The 20,315-nt window shown below is 40.8% G+C and overlaps 1 protein-coding gene, 1 long non-coding RNA gene and 1 other non-coding gene across 32 annotated transcripts in view; 2 read left to right on the top strand and 1 right to left on the bottom strand.

Annotated features, from left to right (window-relative positions):
* Positions 1–2,576: 2,576 nt before the first annotated feature.
* On the top strand, positions 2,577–2,650 carry TRNAK-CUU (transfer RNA lysine (anticodon CUU)). Its single transcript has one exon. It is a non-coding gene; the product is annotated as a tRNA-Lys (tRNA).
* An 11,475-nt stretch (positions 2,651–14,125) lies between these two features.
* LOC145513547 (uncharacterized) lies at positions 14,126–20,118 on the bottom strand. The gene is made up of 2 exons (XR_014059486.1): positions 19,004–20,118; positions 14,126–15,655 (listed from the first exon to the last, which is right to left on the bottom strand). It is a non-coding gene; the product is annotated as an uncharacterized LOC145513547 (long non-coding RNA).
* The window catches only part of RNF38 (ring finger protein 38), a 53,682-nt gene continuing 52,585 nt past the window's right edge, over positions 19,219–20,315 (top strand). For 7 of the 30 annotated variants that reach the window (XM_081509056.1, XM_081509031.1, XM_081508979.1 and 4 more), the window contains exons 1-2: positions 19,219–19,358; positions 20,111–20,261. In XM_081509056.1, coding sequence (XP_081365182.1) covers positions 20,253–20,261 — 9 coding nt within the window. In that variant the 5' untranslated portion in view covers positions 19,219–19,358; positions 20,111–20,252. Of the gene's footprint in view, positions 20,262–20,315 lie in introns of all 30 variants that reach the window. The other 23 variants (XM_081509049.1, XM_081509041.1, XM_081509022.1 and 20 more) reach the window with 8 other exon arrangements.

The following is a 20,315-nucleotide window of genomic DNA, read 5'->3' as shown; positions in this document are numbered from 1 at the left end:
TAGACAGTAATTACAGTGACAGTAAGTACAGGTAAAGGGCTGGGGCTGGCTTTTATAAAGTCTACCTGTCTCTCTTAGTGTAGCGTGAACAAGATGTAGCTTTGGGTTTTGTTTTGTTTTTTTTTATTGAGTTCAAATGCCTTTTAGTAATAATAATAATAATCTATGCCAATTATTTGGATTGTGGTGGTTGGTAGGCTAATTAAGTTTTCAAAAGACTGATTTGGAAGGGTTGTTAATACCTCAGAAAACAGGACCAAATTTCAGAATAATTAAGTTGTATAGAATACCAACTATGTGAAGGGCCTGTACCAGTGTCCTAAAGAATCTAGAAGCTGTGTAAGACCTAGCATCTTTTATCTAAATTTTACTGCCTCCTTGTGAGAACTTACAGATCCATCTGCCACAATCAAAGATTGAATTCTGCCTTGCTATCCTGTCTTTGGATTATCAAGGAGATTCTGTCAGGACATGACTTCCATCATAGCCCACTTCTGACCCAAGTTAATCACTTGACATCCTTGGGACATATAGGAAATAACTGTTCCAAGCCTTGATCATCACCTTGTGTACTTAAGTGAAGTGAAAGTCACTCAGTCGTGTCCGACTCTTTGTGACCCCATGGACTGTGTAGTCCACGGAATTCTCCAGGTCAGAATACTGGAGTGGATAGCCTTTCCCTTCTCCAGGGGACCTTCCCAACCCAGAGGTTGAACGAACCCAGGTCTCCCGCATTGCGGGTGGATTCTTTACCAGCTGAGCCACCAGGGAAGCCCTTGTGTACGTAATTGGTTATAAAAAGCCCTGGTTCGATCACTAAAACATGAGGCTTAGTCCTTACCTGCCAATTGTTGGCCTCAAGCCAGGCCAGGTCAGTGATTCTATGTCTCTACTCCTAGTTCTTGGTACGTTAGAGAGACATCATCTTTGAGGAGTTGCATGAATGAGGCAGGCAGGCGCTCATAGGTTGGTCTAAGCTGCTTTCTCCAAGGTACTTTTGTCAGAAGTCATTATGGATTTGGACTAGAGCTTAATAACAAAATGAATAGAGTAAAAATATCCCTGCCTACACATAGATCAACAGTTGCATCTTAGCAGAGATGCAACAGTTGCCACCAAGATCATTTTGTAGACAGGGTCTCAAAGGAGAGAGAAGGTAAAGGATAGTTCACCTCAAGAATCCTGCTTGTGGTCGTGGTGGTGCTGTTGGAGCCCCCTATACTGCGTGGCTGCACTGTGTGGCTTGTGGGAGCTTAGCTCCCCAACCAGGGATCCAACCTGTGTTTCCTGAAGTGGAAGTGCAGAGTCCTAACCACTGACCGCCAGAGAATTCCATCTTTTTTTTTTTGAGTCTTTTTTTCTTGAGGTTGCTTGTTCTATTTGGTCTAGTATTCCTAGGGATACTTGAAGGTAGGCCCCCCTTTTTAACGGATATCATGGAAAATCAGAAAATATGGATGAGCAAAGATAAGAAAAAAATTTCTTCCTGTTACCCAAGGATTATCATTGTTACATCACAGTGTATATTCTTCTAAACGTTTGCTTCATATATCTGTGTATGCATGTATTTGTTTAACCACCATGAAATCATACTATTCATATTCTTCTTTACTCTGCTTCTTTTAAACATTTTTATTTCAGTAAATTTTCATCTCATCTAATTTCACTATATTTAGATTTTTCCAATTGTCTCCCAAATATCTTTTTAACTGGTTTATTTGAACTAATATGCAGTCTGGTATGCACTTTGTATCTGATTATTTCCTTTAATTTCTTTTAATCTAGCACAGTTCCTATCTTTTCTTTTTCCTTTTAGAATAATAATAACACTGACTTACTGAGAACTCCTGCAGAACCAACTTTTGGATGAGCTGATTGCTTCCTGTGATGTCTATCCCCTGTGTTTCCTGTAAACTGGCAATCACATCCAATAGTTTGATGGAGCCAAGGAAAGTATTTTTTGCTTGATTACCAAGCAGAGGTGATGTCTGAATTTCACAGTGTATCATATCAGAAGTCACAGCTGGTTGGCCCACTGTTAATGATGCTAAGATGGGTGATTGGATTAAGATGATGGGATTCCATCTCTTTACGGTGTCCTTAGGTTCTCCATGCAATGACAGTGTTTCTTTGGCAGTTTACAAACTCCCATCAGCCATTCACCTAGCGATTTTAGCCCTTGGTGATCCTTGCCTGAATCAACCGTTTTGTGCAAAATGATGTTTTCTAATTCTGAAATTCCTTCTTTATGTGTTGGCACCCTTGTATAATATAGAACTAGGGCTGTTCATTTACTCTAAAAGGATATATGCATGCTTTTTAAAAAGTTACTATTAAGGAACTCCTATATTTTCATGAATATGAAGTGTTTTTGGTTAGTTACAGTCTTTTCTTATTTTTGTTGTTTTTTTTCAGTGCTTAAACTGATAAAACTTTGGCCGTGGGAGCTGCTGCTTTTGGTCCTGTAGAACAGGTCTCAGAAAGCAGGTGGTGCTTTGGTTGGTGCTGTTGCTCTTGCCATTGTCCACTTCTGTAGCTCAAAACCTTCACTTTTAAACCCCTACATTTTTGGAAATTCCTTGGTGGTCCAGTGGTTAGGATTCTGCGCTCTTAACCACCAAGGGCCCAGGTTCAATTCCTGGTCAGGGAACCAAGATCCTGCAAGCTGTGCAGTGTGGCAAACAAACAAACAAAAACACAGAAATCTTTGTTTATGAGGTGACAACTGCTAGCTACTGAGTCTAGGACATGCTTAAGAGAGGCCCACTTCATACTGCTAGATTAACACACTACCATTACAATGCATTGAGGAATAATTCTAACAGTGTTCAAAATGGAGCATTCTCATGACGGCTTAAAGAGCCCTAACCATTTTTAAAGAGTTGTGCCCATTTTGCCCAGGTCTCTGCAGTTCAGTTTTGTGGTTTAATGCCTCTTCTTTTTTATACTCAGATTTCAAGGAATTTGCATGTATCTCAATGTTTTTTCTGCTGATGTTTATTTAAGAAGATTATATGTTTGTTTCACAAACTTAATACAACATTTTTCTCTTCAAAGCAATGTGCTGAAGAGTTTCAGTTACATTCCAACTATCCTTGACAGAAGATGACATTTGGAAAACCATGCTACATGACAGCAAAGGAGATGTGAGTTCTAGATGGGCCTGGCATTAGGAGACAATATTACTGCATATAAAGAACTGTTAATGGTCCTGTTTGACAATGTTTTAAGTATATAGTGGTGTTGATTGACAGTGTTTCAAGTATATAACATACTAGCATGATAATTTGCTACAAGTGTGTATTTATTGTGTTTTTAGCTCCCTTTTAGGAAAGAAAAAGTGGTAGGAGATATGATCAGAAAGGTCTAGGATACCCAGGTCATGTGAGACCTTGTAGATCAAGGAGTAAGGACTTTGGATTTTATTTTGAGTGGGAGAAGTAACCAAGGGTTTCAGAGGAGGAGTGACATGATCCATCTGAACCTTGAAAAGCGTCATTCATGCTACAACATGAAGAACAGACTTGGGAGGAGGTAGGGAAAGTTCATGGGGAAGAGTAGAACTAAGGAGACTAGTTAGGAAACTGTCACATTAGTCCAGGTGTTGGCTTGAGTAGCAGCAGTGAATGATGCCAAGTAGTTATATTTCAGGCATATTTTTGAAATGGGACCAACAGGATTTGCCAGATCATCAAATGTGGGATGTGAATTAAAGAGAGGAGTTGAGGAAGATGCCAGGGATTTTGACCAGAAATGCTGGTGAATAGTTATGCTGTTTACTGAAATTGGAGGTAGGTTTAGAGGACAAGATCAAGAGCTCAATTTTGGACATGTTATGTTTGAGATGATGCTTAGATATCTAAGTGATATCAAGTAGGTAGTAGGATATAAAAATCTGGATTTTCTTGGGGTAGGAGAGTTGGGGCTTGGAAATTAAAATTTTGGTGTCATCAGCCATGAGACTAGTTGGGATCACTAAAGGAGTGAATATAGATAGAAAAGAGAAGTCTGAGGATTTACTCTTGGGACATTCCAACCTTTATAAATTGGGGAGATGAGAATCAAGCAAAGGGGACACAATCAGTGATGTAGGAAGCTTTTCTGAGTCCAAGTGAAGGAAGGGTTTCACGAAAGAGAGTAGGGTCAGCTGTTACCTTCTAGAAGTCTTACACTTGTGTGTTTTACATTTAGGTCTGTGATCCATTTTGTGAAAAATATGATCAGTGTCTAGGTTCTTTTTTTTTTCCCTTTGGTATGTGGATGTCTGTTCATTTATTTTTAATGCTCTGTTTTGGAAGAGATTTTTAAGTTGCTAAATTAGGTATCTCAACCTTCATCTTTCCAGGTTCGTGGAGTCCAACTTTTTGACAATGGTCCTAAATGATGGTCTCCCCTACAGTTGTTAGATGGTATTATGTGAACTATTTCCAGCACAGTTTCATTCTTAGATTGTGTCCAGCAGAAACACACATAACATCATACCTTAAATACAAGGGTTTTGCATAAGGATAAGATAAATGTCTGTTTTGGTACCTCATTGAAAGGTATCTAATGTAGCTTATATTTCATCAGTCCTTAGGATTCTTTTCACCAGTCTAATTTTAGTATTGCATGGTATTAGACTAATAGGAAACAGAAAGTGTAATTTTTACCAACTTCTGGAGACGCAGCTACCAAATCTTTGACAGAATAGTTTGTTGTGACTAAATTTGTCATTCTATATTCTCCCAGGAGATTTTAGTATTTGGGAATATTGTTGTATATATATATTCTTCCTTCCAAATCATGGTTGTTGAATATGTTAAATGATGTTGACTGTTATTAGTACCCGTGGGAACTCTATGGTTTATATTATTCTTATCCATAATTGTACCTTTTTGGCAACTGCACCTTCTCCCACCTTATCCTTCCCAGAATTGTCATCCAGTGGCAAAATCTTGTTAAGCATATTAATGTTTCTTTCTTTCTTTTTTTTAATTGGAGGATAATTTCTTTACAGTGTTTTGCTGGTGTCTGCCGTACAACAATGCAAATCAGTCATAACTCTCTACGTAACACCTCCCTCTTGAGACTCCCTTGCACCCCCAATAAGTTTATTTCTGAAAAATAGAAATTGATAATAAATATTTGCAAATGCTTTTTCAGCATCTTTTGATGTGATCAAACTTTTTAAGATTGGTTCCTTATGCTAATACTTTGTTGATAAATTTTGTTGAATTAGTTAAGGAATCAGGCTTTTCTTAAGACAAACGAGCAGATCATGGTGACATACTATATTACATATGCAGTTAGTGTGCTCTAATATATAACTGTGTTTAGCATTTTTATTCTTGTGTTTGAGGTTAATTTGTTTTCTTATTTTAATCCTCTTTGTATTTTATAATCAGTGTCATATAAAATGGGGGACAGTGGTTTATATTGGGAAGTTAGGAATGTCACTGCCACTGGGATTATTGAATCTGTACATTTTAAGAAATTATGTTACGTTTATCTAGTAAGGACTTTTTTGGCTGTACTGCGCTTGTGGGATCTTAGATCCCTGACCAGGGATTGAGCCTGGGCCACTGGCAGTGAAAGTGCCGAGTCCTAACCACTGTACCATGAGGGAATTCCCTTAAGACCTTATCCTTTGTAGCTTTTAATAATTTTCTCTGTTATTGCCAATTATATTCTCATTTTCTTTTATGAATATATAAGGCTAATATATGATAAAAGTCTATCTTTAAAGTCTAAAGAGTTATTTCAATAAGTGTAAAATAAAAATTTTTAGTATTAAGAAAATGTGTCAGAGTTTAGTTGGTAGCATTCTTTCTCAAGGATGTGGAATACTAGGACATCTGAAATGATGACATTGTCAATTTTATAAAATATGGTACCCGTCAGTGTAACGTCCACAGGAATGGCAGTGGGATATCTTCTTAGGCTCAACTAAACACTTGCACATTCAGACTGCTAAAGCCACCGTAGGTCTCACTTGGCAACACTTTATTCAGAAGGATATAGGACAGAAACTGTAACTTGTCTGTTAGATAAACTGTAAGACAGTGGGAGTCCTTGCAGCAGTTCATTCTTTCTGAAGTGCTCTTCTCACAGCTAAGGGTCCAAGAGATAAGATCCATGTTGGGTGGTGCAGAGAACTCCATGGGCATAGTTTCCAGGGTCTTTTGCCAGGGACATACATGCCTAATTAATTACGTATCACCATACTCAGAAAAGTTCAAGAACATGGCTTCCTACTGTCTGTCTGCTTCCAGTCCAGATGCAGTTTACTAATTTGGTAGTTTCTATCGTAAACAGTGTTGCCAGATAACATAGGTGGCATGCTATCTTAATCAGGTTCATAGGGATTAACCCAAGGTTAAATTATTATAAGGAGAAGGGGTTTTGCTCATTTTGGTCCACAGTCATGCTTGCTGATTTTGTCACTTATGCCTTCTTATTTTATACAGTATCATCTTTCAGAAGGCTTTTCTTACTCCAAGATTGTTTTGTAAATCAGCATTTTCTTTTAAAATCAGTTTTACATAGATCTTGAGCCATCATTTTCGGTATGATGAGGTAGAAACTAAAACTTTTTTCAGATGGCTTATCAGTTGTTCCAGTCATTTATCTCATGGTCATTTGTTTTCCTGTTGGTTAGAAATGTCTCTGTTGTCATAGAGCAGTTACTAAGAGATAGTTCTTCAAATTAACAAATGGTTGGGTATATTAAAAATGTGTATTTTTTTAAAGTAATAAAAACCTACTTATAATCGTGTGATTGTGTATTAGATTGTGTTACTTGTATGCTGAGAATTTATAGCATCAGTTTTTTTCCTTAAAGCAAGTGTGTGTAGTCTAAAAAGCAGTATTCTTTTTTCTAAACAGAAGTTTGCCTTATTGAAGGCTTTTGTGGTTATTTAGGTGGCCTTACTCAGAAAACTAACCACTCAGTGTAGTGGAAAGTGGTGAATTAGGTTTGAATAATGGGGTTCTGGTTTCAGACCTGCCACTTCACTGACTGCTCCTTTGTGCAAGTCAGCCTGTCTGTGTTTTGTTTTGTTCAGTCAAACTGCATGAATAACAATCCCTATCCTGCCTATTTCCGAGTATTGTTGAGAATTAGATGGGATGATGGATATAAAGGCACATGTAATTGGTAAAGCAGGTTAAACATAAGAAATTATTGCATCTTAACTTTTCCTCCCTTTCTCTTGTAGGTAGTGTTGGTGCTTCTTTTCAGTGCCAGTCCATCCATCACGACCACATTTGTCATGATGACAGTGACAAGGTGAGGTCCGTGTTGATGTCTGCAATGGTGAAAATGCATGCTGCCCTATATCACTGAATTCACTTGCATAACTCTGGATGTAGAGGCAGGAGAGTGTGACTTGTGGGGCACAGTGTTGAGATACAGAGGGCCTTTCTGGTTTGTTGCTGGGTTATTAGACTGCTCCAGAAAACTTGCAGGTAATTCCAGGAGGTGGGCTGGGCTCCTGATAACCCTTCCATTTCCTTACCCCCATTCCTGTCTCTGTCACTGCACTTCCTCTTTTTCTGAACAGCCTGGATGGATTATCTTACTATCCAAACAGGTGTTTCCAAAACTGATAACTATCTCAGCAATTTGTGTGTGTTTCCAATTTGAAATATCTTGGACATTCCAGTTTGGTCTGTTTCATCAGTTCAGTTCAGTCGCTCAGTCATGTCCGACTGTTTGCGATCCCATGAATTGCAGCACGCCAGGCCTCCCTGTCTATCACCAACTCCTGGAGTTTACCCATACCCATGTCCATCGAGTCAGTGATGCCATCCAACCAGTTGACTGTATTATGGCTTCTTCTTATACTTTTTTTTTTTTCACTCTGTTTCCAAAGCCCAATTTAAATGTTGAGGATTGAGAATGGAACCTGTCAGATTCATGCCAAAAAAAAACCTGCTTTAGGCTTGTTTTGTTTTTTAAATCAGGTCCAGACTTTTGGCATTTTGTTTCTGTTCTTTTATCTCTAAAGAAACTGATCTTTGGGGACTTGTCAGTACTCATGAGCACCCTTGATGGCCCAGGCCTTGACGTGAATACTAATGTGGGCTTGGTGTTTGGAACCTTGGCTGCTGATATTGGAAGGGCTTAAATTCAGTCTTTTCCATCGTCAGTTTCCAGTGGTTTCCCTCCCATTTCCTGTGTCTTGTATAGAGGAATGTATCACTCCCTTGGTAGTTTCCCCAGGCAGACCAATCCAAGTGATGTTTTTCTCTGCTGTTTTAATCAAGATCCTCCTCCCTCATCCTGTTGGAGCCTGATCAAGAAGTTGGTTGAACATTGGGATTTTCCAAATGGCCTTTGTTCTGTATGTTGCTCTCTCTGCGAGCTTTGCTCAGTCAGATTTTGGTCTGTTTGTGGAGAGAGTGGTATACTTTTAGTATTCCAGATTCTCTCTTATTATGATAATAATCCAGAGGCATGGGCTTAACTTTTAACTTCTTTCAGAAGCAAGCCACTGAAAGAGACTTCTAGACTATATAGTTAGCTCCCTAAAATGCAGTATACCACAGATTTTAGAAATAAGCATCTGAAAATAAGACCAATGATAGAGACAAAAGGCAAAATCACTTTAGGTCGGTTAATACTATGAGCCGTTGTGTGACATAATTCTAAAGATGTGTGGGGGTTGAATTTTCTTTCCCCTACTCAGTATAATATGCCTCTGTCTGTTGTTCATTTACAGTGGAGAAGCCAAGTTTAGAGTCTAGAGATGAGATTTCTGTCTACCTCTGGCACGTATTTTTTATCTACTTTAAAATGATTTTCTTCCTAATTTCTGAACCTTTATATGACTGATTTTGTGCTTTTAGGATGGGGTCTCTCCTGAAATACATTGGGAGAGGGAAGAGAAATTTGAGGGCTTTTGTCACTTGATCAGGCGATCAAAGAACTGTCAGAAACTGCTTTGCTCTCCTCTCTCGCCTGCCTACTACGCATATATTTATGATTGTCTCCCAGAGGGAAATGGAGAGAATGGATTAGGGTCTCTTGAATATGTTTATAATTTATTCAACTGATTCAGTCAGCAAATAATATTTGTTGATGGGCAGCTATGTTTCTAGGCACTTAGGGAATACATCAGGATACAAAACAAATCAAGATTGCTGTTTTTTCGTGAATGTGCAGTCTGACTTGGGGGGGGGCAGACGATAAAAATAAACATAATATGTTGTACAGTAAGCACAGTGGATTGAAGAAAATGTACAGCAGAATAAGTGGGATGAGGACCACCAAGCATTGGATGGTAGTGATTGCAGCTTTGAATAGGATCATTAGACATCATTCTGGGAAGGAGAGTGGTAGATAGGATAAGAATCAGATCACTATGTTTGTAGCTTCTGACTTCTTTCTTCCTATAATAAATGGGTATTGGTTTTGCAAAGCAGCAGTAAAATCTGCTGCCTGATACATGCCACCTGGATTATGTGTTCTTTTCTCTCTCTCTCTGAAAATTGACAGGATTATAGAGCACAGCTAATTCAACCCTGTTTTAAAAATAAACTTAGAAGCTGTGATCCCAGTGGAGAAAAGACTCCATTCCAGGGAGTCACCCTGGAATGCTGGGGCTAGATCAGTTCTTCTATCCCTGATACAAGCGATGCCAAATAATTGTCTGGTTATTTCTGAACATATTTTCAAAACAGAGTGATGCTTACTATCCTCACTTAACTTTCAGGTATGGTTCATTTCTCAGATTTGGGAACAAAAGTTGATGTTTCTTAAAAGTTGTCTGAATTTTAACTAATGCATGTGTGATGGAGGTGAAACCGAGGAGTAAAAGGGCCATTTGTTGTACATCCCTTCTGTAGCCTTGGAAGTGGCAAGCCCTCAAATTCCATGATTGAGCTTGTTTGCCAACTTAAGTTTCTCTGCTGCTGTACATCAGCTTGACAGTGCTGGAAAGAGCTGATTGCAGCTCTGAGGTTTACTGTTGAATACTGTGAGTTATATACTTTCATGTTCAGTTTATTTTGGGCACAGCAATTCATACAAAGCCCTCTAGGAATATTTTTATATTCACTCATAATGTCATACCCCATAATTTCCAAGTAGCAAACATCAATTATATATTTGAGTGCCTACTATAAACTAAGCATTGTTTTAGGTATTGAGGACAAGTGTAGTGAACAAAACACACAGGAATCCTTATTTTTAAGGAGGTTGCTTTCTCTGTAAATGGTTAGGGAGATGGCAAGACATAATTAAAGGTACTGTTAGTTCATTTGTGTTATGAAGAATAATAAATCAGGTAAGGGATATAGGAATATTGGGAGAAGATTGCCTTCCAAACACCCTTTGAAATAGGGATTGTTTTATTCCCATTTGTAGGTGAGGAATGTGAGACAGATTAAGTAATTTGCCCAAGATGACCCAGTTAGTAAGTAGTAAACAGGGATTCAAACCCAAACTCCTTAATTCTAGAGTCTGGATTTGACCAACTGGAGAAATCTGTTCCTAATGTAGCTTTACATACTCAACTCTGACAGGCTCAGAGAAAAACATATCTTCTAGTGAAGGCCCTGGAGAACCACAGTGAACCAAGTCAGTTGGCAGGCAGTTTTGACCTGTCGGTTTTTTCTTGTCCAGCTCCTTTGACATCCAAAAGGACATGACTGTTTGTTACTCCAGGCCTCTCTAATCTGACAGCCCTGCTTCAATATTCAGAAACCTGTGCTTCTTTGTAAGAAACCTCACATTGTATGTTGCTGTGTTGCACTGATCAAATGTGATGGTTATGTAAAAGTACTTTAAAAGTATAAAGAATAGTAGAAAAATGTGATTGTGATAGCATATTTATATTTCACTTAGGTATTGAAATTAACCTAACTCAGCTAATGTACTTGAGATACTTGGAATTAAGTAGTCATCTTCACAGTGAGAACAAGCCTGGCATGGGGGAATAGGTCTGTCCTGAGGATGAGGTAAAACATTGAATAGTCTGATAAGACGAGACTTCAGGTGAGAGGAATTAATTTGTAGCCTCAATGGTACACTTTTCCTGAGTGGCCTGGTAATACGTCTGGGAAAGCTGGCCATTTGAGAGAAGGAGATGGGAGAGTTCTTTCTAAACCGCTGCTTCTGCTAAGTTGCATCAGTCATGTCCGACTCGTAGCACCCCCATGGACTGCAGCCTACCAGGCTCCTCCGTCCATGGGATTTTCCAGGCAAGAGTACTGGAGTGGGTCGCCAGTGCCTTCTCCGTCTTTCTAAACTGTATGTATGTAAATAGCTGGTCAGAGCAGAAGTCCTTTCTGGACAAAACTTCCTTGTGCTGGCCTTCAGTCCTTTGGTCACGGAAGAAGGCACCAATCCAATTTGTGTATGGTCATCCTACACACACTGCTTTCAGAAAGGTGGGAGATGTGCTGTTGGTTTTTCTTCCATGACTGTATACTTCCTTTTACCCTTTAAATATTCAGTTGTTTGTGTTTTTTTAATTACATAGTGATTTAAAAACAAAAAAATATGCAGCACTATGTATAATCCCTCTCCCCAGAAGTTAACAGCAATTGGAATTTTAGTATTAACAGGATTTTTAAGTTATATTTTTATAGAATATTTTTCATCTTTGCAAACAGTGGTTTTTTTTAGTATATTCAAAGAGTTGTTCCTCTATCGCCACCATCTAATTTTAGAACACTTATCATCACCCCCCCCAAGAAACCCATACCCTTTAGCAGTCACTCCCCACTATTCCTTCCCCTCAGCTCCTAGCAACTGCTAATCTTTTCTGTCTGTGGATTTGCCTGTTCTGTACACTTCGTATTAATAGAATTACAAAAAATGTGGCCTTTTGTGTCTGGCTTCTTTCATTTAGCATGATGATTTCATGGTTTGTCTATGTTGTAACATGAATCAGTACTTCATTCCTTTTTATGGGTAAGTAATATTCCATTGTGTGGAGCTAGCACATTTTCTTTGTTAGTTCCCTAGTTGATATTTGTTTCTATGTTTTGGTTATTATGAGTAACACTTTTATGAACATTTGCCTGTAAGTACGTTTTTGTTTTCACATGATTTTAACATTTTGAGGAGCTGTCAAACTCTTCCAAAGTGGCTCTACCATTTGGTATTCCAAAAAAATGCCTGAGGGTTCCAGTTTTTCCACATACTTGCCAATACTTCTTTTTCCTGATTGTCTTTTAAACTACAGCCACTGTAGTGAGTGTGAAGTAGCATCTCATTGTGGCTTTAATTTTCACTTCTCTAGTGACTAAGTATGCTGAGCATCTTTTTATATGTTTATTAGCCATTCTTAAATCTTCTCTGGTCAGTTATAAAACATCAGTTAAAAGTCTTTTTATTGTTCTTGCCCCTTGTGCTTTAGAACAAAAAAAGAGAGAAAAACAAAATCAAATCTCCCTGTGCCCCGTATTACATAGTTACATGTGATTATTAGGGAAATAGAAATAGATTGTTATAAGTAGATACACCATCTTTCAGTAGATGACACTCTTAACATGCTTTTTTTTTTTTCCTTTAAATTTTTCTTGGCATTCTTTGCACGGTTACAATAAAACTAAACTGTGCTGATTATCTATGGTTGTGTAATTAATTATCCTAAAACTTAGTGGTGCAAAGCATATCTTTTGGTTTCTTTCATGGTTCTGGGGTTTTCTGTGCTCAGCTAGGTGGCTCTTGCTTGGAATTTCTCATGCATTTGCTGTCAGATGGTGGCTAAGGCTGGAGTCATCTCAATGTCTTCACTCACATGTCTGATGGTTGATGCTGATTGTTAGATGGGACTTCAGCTGGGGCCCTTAGCCTGAGCACCTGTAGGTAGCTTGGGCTTTCTCACAGTGTGGCAGCTTGATTCTAAGAGTGACCAAGAGAACCAGGCGGGTGCTGTATGGCCCTTTATGCCTAACTTTAGAAGTCATAAAGCTTCACTTCCACCATAGTCACAGACCTGCCCAAATTTAAAAGGAGGGAGCATCAATCCCACCACTGGGGAAGAATGTCTACATAATAAGAGAATGAAGGATGGGAGAACTTAACGGTTGTCTTGAAAAGTATAATCTGCACATTATATACACATGAAACATCAGTTGGCTGCATAATGTTCCACTGTAAAGATGCATGGTAATTTATTTAACTTCTCTTTAACTATGGAGCTTTAGGTAATTTTTTAAAAATTGTGCATTTATTCATTTAGCAAACATTTATAAGTGCCTACTTTATGCCAGGCACACCTGAGTCACCAGAGTACCATGGTGAAAAGACTGACAAAGAAGGTCCTTCTTCGTAGGGTGCTTACTTTGTGGAAGGGGCAGAAAATGAGCCATATATGTAAACAAGTAAATAATCAGATATTCTAAAGTACTGTGCAAGTAATTGAGCAGTTGGCTACTCTAGTTGGGTATTTAGTTCAGTTCAGTTGCTCAGTTGTGTCCGACTCTTTGCGACTCCATGAATCGCAGCACGCCAGGCCTCCCTGTCTATTACCAACTCCCAGACTTTACCCACACCCATGTCCATCGAGTTGGTGATGCCATCCAACCATCTCATCCTCTGTCGTCCCCTTCTCCTCCTGCCCCCAATCCTTCCCAGCATTAGGGTCTTTTCCAATGAGTCAAGTCTTCGTATGAGGTGGCCAAAGTATTGGAGTTTCAACTTCAACATCAGTCCTTCCAATGAACACCCAGGACTGATCTCCTTTAGGATGGACCGGTTGGATCTCCTTGCAATCCAAGGGACTCTCAAGAGTCTTCTCCAACACCACAGTTCAAAAGCATCAATTCTTCTGCGCTCAGCTTTCTTCACAGTCCAACTCTCACATCCATACATGACCACTGGAAAAACCATAGCCTTGACTAGACGGACCTTTGTTGGCAAAGTAATGTCTCTGCTTTTAAATATGCTATCTAGGGAAGGCCTTTAAGAAGGTGACACTTAGGCTAAGATCTGACTGATGGAAAAGAACAAATTGAGAAAATCTGGGCCATAGAACATTCTAGGGAGAGGAAACAGCTAGTGCAAAGGCCCTGAGGCTAGAAATAGAAACAGAAGGAGAGCTGATGTGCTCCAGCAGGGTGGATGAGGGTAGAAGTGGTGATATGAGATGAGGTTGAAGGGGTAGGCACAGACCAAATTGAGTGGATCTTGGTAAGCCAGGGAAAGAAGTTTAGATTTTATTTTGCCTATATGGGAAGCCTTTGGAAGGTTTTAGGCAAAGGAGTGACATTATATATATATTTTTTACAGTATCCCTTTTGCTGCTGTGATGAGAATTTTTAAAAATTATTGTAAAATCTGCAACACAAAATTTACCTTCTTAACCATTCATTTAGGTGTACAGCTCAGCAGTGTTACGTACATTCACATTGTGCAGCCAATCTCTAGAACTCTTTTACATTGCAAAATGAAAACTATATTCATTACACAATAACGTACTCTTCTCCTTCCAAGCTCTGGTGATCACTCTTCTACTTTGTCTCTTAATTTGAGTGCTCTATGTACCTAATAGAAGTGAAGTCATATAATAGTTGTCTTTTTGTGACTGACTTGGCATAATGTTGTCAACGTTCATCCATGTTGTAGGATGCTTCAGAACTTCCTTCCTTTTAAAGGCTGAATAATATTCCACTGTATGTGTATAGAACATTTTGTTTATTCATCCATGGATGCTCACTTGGGTTACTTCCACGTTTTGGCTATTGTGAATAATGCTGCTAGGACCCTAGGTGTACAGATACCTCTTTTAGACTCTGCTTTCAACTCTTTTGGGTATATGCCTAGAAGTGGAATTGCTGGATTTTTCCCCCCTATTTTTAATGTTTTGGCGAACCACTATTCTGTTCCCTGAAGTGACTGCACCATTTTACATTCCCACCAAGAGTGTACAAGGATTCCAGTTTTTCCACATTCTTGTCAACACTTTTTTTTGTTTTTGTTTTTTCATTTAATAGTAGCCTCCTAATGATTGTGAGGTAGTATCTCATTGTGGTTTTGATTTGCATTTTCCTCCTGACTAGTGATGTTGAACATATTTTCATGTGCTTATTGAACATTTGAACATCTTTGGAAAAATGTCTATTTCAATCCTTTGCCCATTTTATAATCAGGTTTTGGTTTTTGCTTGGTTGCAGTTCTTTATGTTTGTGTGCTTGTGTGCTAAGTCGCTTCAGTCATGTCCAACTCTGCAACTCTATGGACTGTAGCCTGCCAGGCTCCTCTGTCCATGGGATTCTCCAGGCAAGAACTCTGGAGTGGGTTGCCATGCCCTCCTCCAGGGGATCTTCCCAACCCAGGGATCAAACCTACCTGTTATGTCTCCTGCTTTGGCAGCAGGTTCTTTACCACTAGCGCCGCCGATAGTTCTTTATATATTCTGGATATTAATCTCTTATCAGACATGACTTGAAAATATTTTCTCCTATTCCATAGGTTGCCTTTTCACTCTGTTGCACTGATATTTTTATTTTGAAGTAATCCAGATTTATCTATTTTTTTCTCTTGTTGCCTGTGAGTTTCAGAATGAGATCTTCCTTATATATGTTCTATGATTATAGTAGTTTTCTTTTGTTGGAATAAGGAAAAGGGACTTCCTGGTGGTCCAGTGGTTAAGATTTTGCACTTCCAACGCAGGAATCACGGATTCGATTCCTCGTTGAGGAACTAAGATCCTGAATGCTGCAGGGTGGCCAAAAAACAAACAAAAAAACAAAAGAAAAGAATTAAGAAAAAGACAGAAAATCTGACGAGAAATTCATAATTACTAAAGAAATGTAATTTCCAAGTTAAGTTGGCTAACAAGCAAATTCTACCAAACATTTAAAGAAGGCATATCACCAATCTTACAGAAACTCTTGTAGAGAACAGAAAAAGAATACTCCAGGATTCATTTTCTGAAGCTAGCATAATATTTGTGACAAGACTTGATAAGGATGTTACAAAGAGGGAAAAGTGAAAGTGAAGTCGCTCAGTCGTGTCCGACTCTTTGCGACCCCGTGGACTGTAGCCCACCAGGCTCCTCCGTCCATGGGATTCTCTAGGCAAGAATACTGGAGGGGGTTGCCATTTCCTTCTCCAGGGGATCTTCCCGACCCAGGGATCAAACCCAGGTCTCCGCATTGCAGGCAGACGCTTTAACCTCTGAGCCACCAGGGAAGCCCACTCAAGCAGGGAAAGTAACAGCTAATCTCACTTAAGAACACAGATGTAAAGATTGTAAGCAAAATGTTAGCAAAGCAAATCCAACAATGTATAAAAAGAGTAGCACAATATGATATGGTTTTATAGGAATGTAAAATTGGTTTAACCTCCAAAAATCAATGTAATTCACCCAGCAACAGAAATTCTATGATTATCTAATAGATACAGAAAATTTTGATAAAATTAAATATCCATTTTATGGTAAACTTTTAACAAATTTAAAATAAAACAGAACTCTCTTGATTTGCTAAAGGGATCTACAAAAAACTTACTGCCAACATCATACTTAAAGGTGAAATGTTGGAAGCTTTCCAGTTTTGGAATAAGACAAAAATGCATGCTCTCACTGTATTTAGCATTGTACCGGGAGTCTTAGCCAGTGCAGTAAGACCAGATAAGAGGAAAACACGTTGGAGAGATAGAAATTGAATGGTTATTTTGTGCCAATGGGATTATATGTGTAGGAAACTCAAAAAAATTAAGAAAACTATTAGAATTAATAATTATGTATAAAACTTAGAATAAACCCAAGAACAAATGTGCAAGATCTCTACAGAAAACTGTGAAGCATTATTGAAAAAATGAACAACTCAGGTAAATAAATGATGCATCTTACTTACAGTTTGAAGATTTAATATTATAAAAATATCAATACCATCTAATTCATCTCGAGATCAACGTGAAAGTGAAAGTCGCTCAGTTGTATCCTACTCTTTGTGACCCCATGGACTATACAATCTATGGAATTCTCCAGGCCAGAATCCTGGAGTGGGTAGCCTTTCCCTTCTCCAGGGGATCTTCCCAACCCAGAGATTGAACTCAGGTTTCTTGCATGGCAGGTGGATTCTTTACCAGCTGAGCCACAAGGGAAAGCCCAATAAAAAAATCTCAGCAGTTATTCCCATGTACTAGAATGTTAGGACACCAGGGTAGACCAATGACCACATACATTTGAAGTAACTGCAATATTTTCCTCTTTGGTAAGCAACATATATTGGTATATTTTTATTTTAGAAGTTGAAGGGACTTAAATGACCTAGATACCTCAGGAAGAAGTTTTTAGTAGTCATTTACGGTTTTCACTTCTGTCATGAAAACCAGTTTTTTTAAAAACCAATTTTAAAGGGCAGTCTTGGAGTTAGAATTCTCTAAAAGTGCTTACTAGAAGCAACTACTTTTCCTGCAAGTGCTGTACTGTTCCCTAGCCACATGTGGCTGTTTATACAATCCTTTTTGGACAGACTCCAAGTAAAATTTTAGGTTGGACTAGGGATGAGCAAGTGCTCCGGTATAATTTACTCCCCACCACATTAGGTGGTCAGTGGCCCACCTTAAAATGTAACTCACTCATTGGGTGTTCATTAGCAGGGTACCAGTTAGAAAAAAAAAATGCAGTACAAATTTCAAACTATGCAACCTTGAGGTGTGAGAGCATTGTTTACCTGTGGACAGACTTCTTAGGTCAAGTCCTCACACCCCAGTTAAGTGAGATCTCAACCATTTAAGAAGGGTTTTCAAGAGTTTGCCTGACAAAGAATTGGCTGAAGCCCAGGGGAAATGCATATAAGTTTAAAGATTAGGAACCCTGGAGGACTGTAATAGGTTTTTGCCACTGAGATTCAATACTTGAGGAACCTGACTCTTGCCTTACAATTGGACAACTTCCAAATGGTCATTTCCCTCCCTGTTCCCCGCCCCCCCCCCGCTTTCTTTTTTTTCTGTACTTCCCCTTCTCATTACATACTTGTATACAGTTAAACAAGAAAAGCTGTTTCAGGGTTGTCTGTATTATGTAAGGAAGCTTGTATGACAGATTCTGTTGGAAGATCTGTAATGCCAGGTGAGTCCACAGCTGGAGACCGAGGTTAGAAGTGGATTACATTGGATGCATCTAAAGGTGTGGTTGGGATTTATGCGTCTGTACTGTGAAATGAGAGGCGGGGACCTTAAAAGTTTGAATGTAATCATCTCCAAATTGGCTGCTTTGGAAGAGGGCAGGGAGGGCTTTGAGGGGTAAGAGTGGCTAGACAACAGGGCTACATAATGGGGGGGGGGCTGGGCGAGGGGACGTGTTCATGGGGGCCTATTATCTCATTCTAGCTTCTCTTTGTTAAGAGTTGTAAAAGCCTGTGATGTGATTGCTGGAACTTTGAATTCAGCAGTTGCTAAGCACCTGCTGTTGTGTTTCATGCTGTAGGCTTGGACTTTAGGGTTATAGTCAAAATAGTCTGATCGCTGAATCTGGCACGGGAGACAAATGTATTCAAATAATTACCATTTTGTGTTATTCATAGATAGAGGTTCAGAGGATCCTGCAACATCATTTTAGTCTGGTTCTCTAATTTTCTATAGGAAGCAGCTTTGGCCCAGAGCAGGCTGGAGACTGGTTTGAGTAATGCCAAAAGAACTAGAACCTGGGTTTTTTGATGATTGGCCTGAAATATGGTCGCCATCCTTGAAGACATATAATTCCTATCTACTTAAAACCCATTTCTTTGATGATGTTCCCTTGACCTCCCTCTTTCCTTCGAGATCACTTAAACTATTTTGTCCTTGTATTTACTGCGCTTTATGGAAGATCTTACATCCTCTTTTAGATCCTGAATGTGATTATCAGGACAGGCACCATGCCAGCTTCGGTCTCCGTACCTGTCTCATTTCCTGTTCTCAGCACAATATAAATGTCAGGTTTAATTGAGCCTTACAGTAGGACAAATTAGGGTTGAATCTGCCTCTCCAGAGATACACTGGACAAAGACATCCGGACAAATCACCTGCTTCTACATCAATAAAAACTCCTAACATTTAGGTCACATGGATACATACTGTATTTGGAATCTGAATGAAGTCAGGTACTGTTTGATGGCTAAGTTTTGGAGGCGCTAGGCACGCACTTGCAGCAACATTCTGGGAGAGATGTGTACGAATTGGGAGGCGCTGCCCGCCCGCTGCCCCGCGTAGCTGCGGCCTTTCTGGGCACGGGGGGCGGGACGGGGCGGGGCTGCGCAGGGGCGCTGCGCGACGGCTCTGTTGCCGGAACTAGTCCGAGTCGCGCGCCTGGACGCGCGCAGCCCGCCCCGCCCCCTCCTCGCGGGTGGAAACAAAGGCGCTCCCCGCGCAGAGACCAGCCGAGGGGGAGAGGGGCGGAGTGTCTGGCGGTCTTGCACCCTGGGCTCGCTAGGTTGGTTCCTGCGAGGGGGCGGAGTGGGCAGGTGGGCAGGTGGGCGACCCAGAGCCGAGAGTGGGACGGCCGCGTGCTCGCGCATCCTGCGGCCTAGCGGCGGGGGGCGTCGCCTGCGCGCGCAGCGGAGCGTAGTGCGCCGGCGCGCGGCGAGTCCCGTCTTCGCGCACCGGGGCGGGGCCCCTCGTGCAGCGGTGCGGGGCCGTGCGGCGGCCCGGGCGGTTAGGGCGCGGGGGCGGAGAGAATGGAGCCCCCGAGGCGTTAGCCGACTCTGTCAGCTCTGGGCGTGCAGCCGTAGTTTTGTGGCGCGGCCCGTGTGATGGTGCCAGGAGGAGGGAAGCGCCGTGACAGCGCCTGGGTCGGAGTTCGGGTTCCGGGGTTGAGAAGGCCCGGGAACGGAAGATCTGGCGAGCTGGCCGCTGGCTGGGCGAGCGGTCACAATAGGAGGCGGCGGCCCAGCGAGGAGCCGCGGGAGTAGCCCCGCAGGGCGGAGCCTCCCCTCGCAGGTACTGGCTGCCGCAGCCGTTGATTCCCGCACGAGGGCGGGACAGACCGAGCCTCAGGCGGTTAGGAGCCTGCGGGGCCGCGCTAGAGATGTGGTTGCTTGGTGTTCAGCGGGGCGCGGCCGGGCAGCCCGGCGCTCTTTGTTCCCCGGGCAGCGACGAGGAGGTGCGGGCACAGCCCGAGGGAGCGCCAGCCCACCGTCGTCTGGTGGATGGCCTGGTTCTTTTACTCCCTCCCTCTTTGCCCAGGCGCAGGTGAAATGATGTCACTCAGGAGAACGCAGAACCCGGTCCGAAGGGTCCTCTCTCGCGTCCTTCTGCAGCCGCGGGTTTCTGAACAGGCTGCGTTTTGTTCTCAGGGGATGGAAGTTCTTCCTTTCTGGGCTGAAGAATGAAAGAGGTTGGTTTTGAGCCGAGAGTTTTTCAAATTATTGAGGGATAAAGAATAAAGTTT

Source organism: Giraffa tippelskirchi, chromosome 1, assembly GCF_054371585.1.
Source record: "Giraffa tippelskirchi isolate mGirTip1 chromosome 1, T2T-mGirTip1v1.2.pri, whole genome shotgun sequence".
NCBI classification, from domain to species: domain Eukaryota; kingdom Metazoa; phylum Chordata; class Mammalia; order Artiodactyla; family Giraffidae; genus Giraffa; species Giraffa tippelskirchi.
This window is presented reverse-complemented; position numbering and strand designations above follow the sequence as displayed.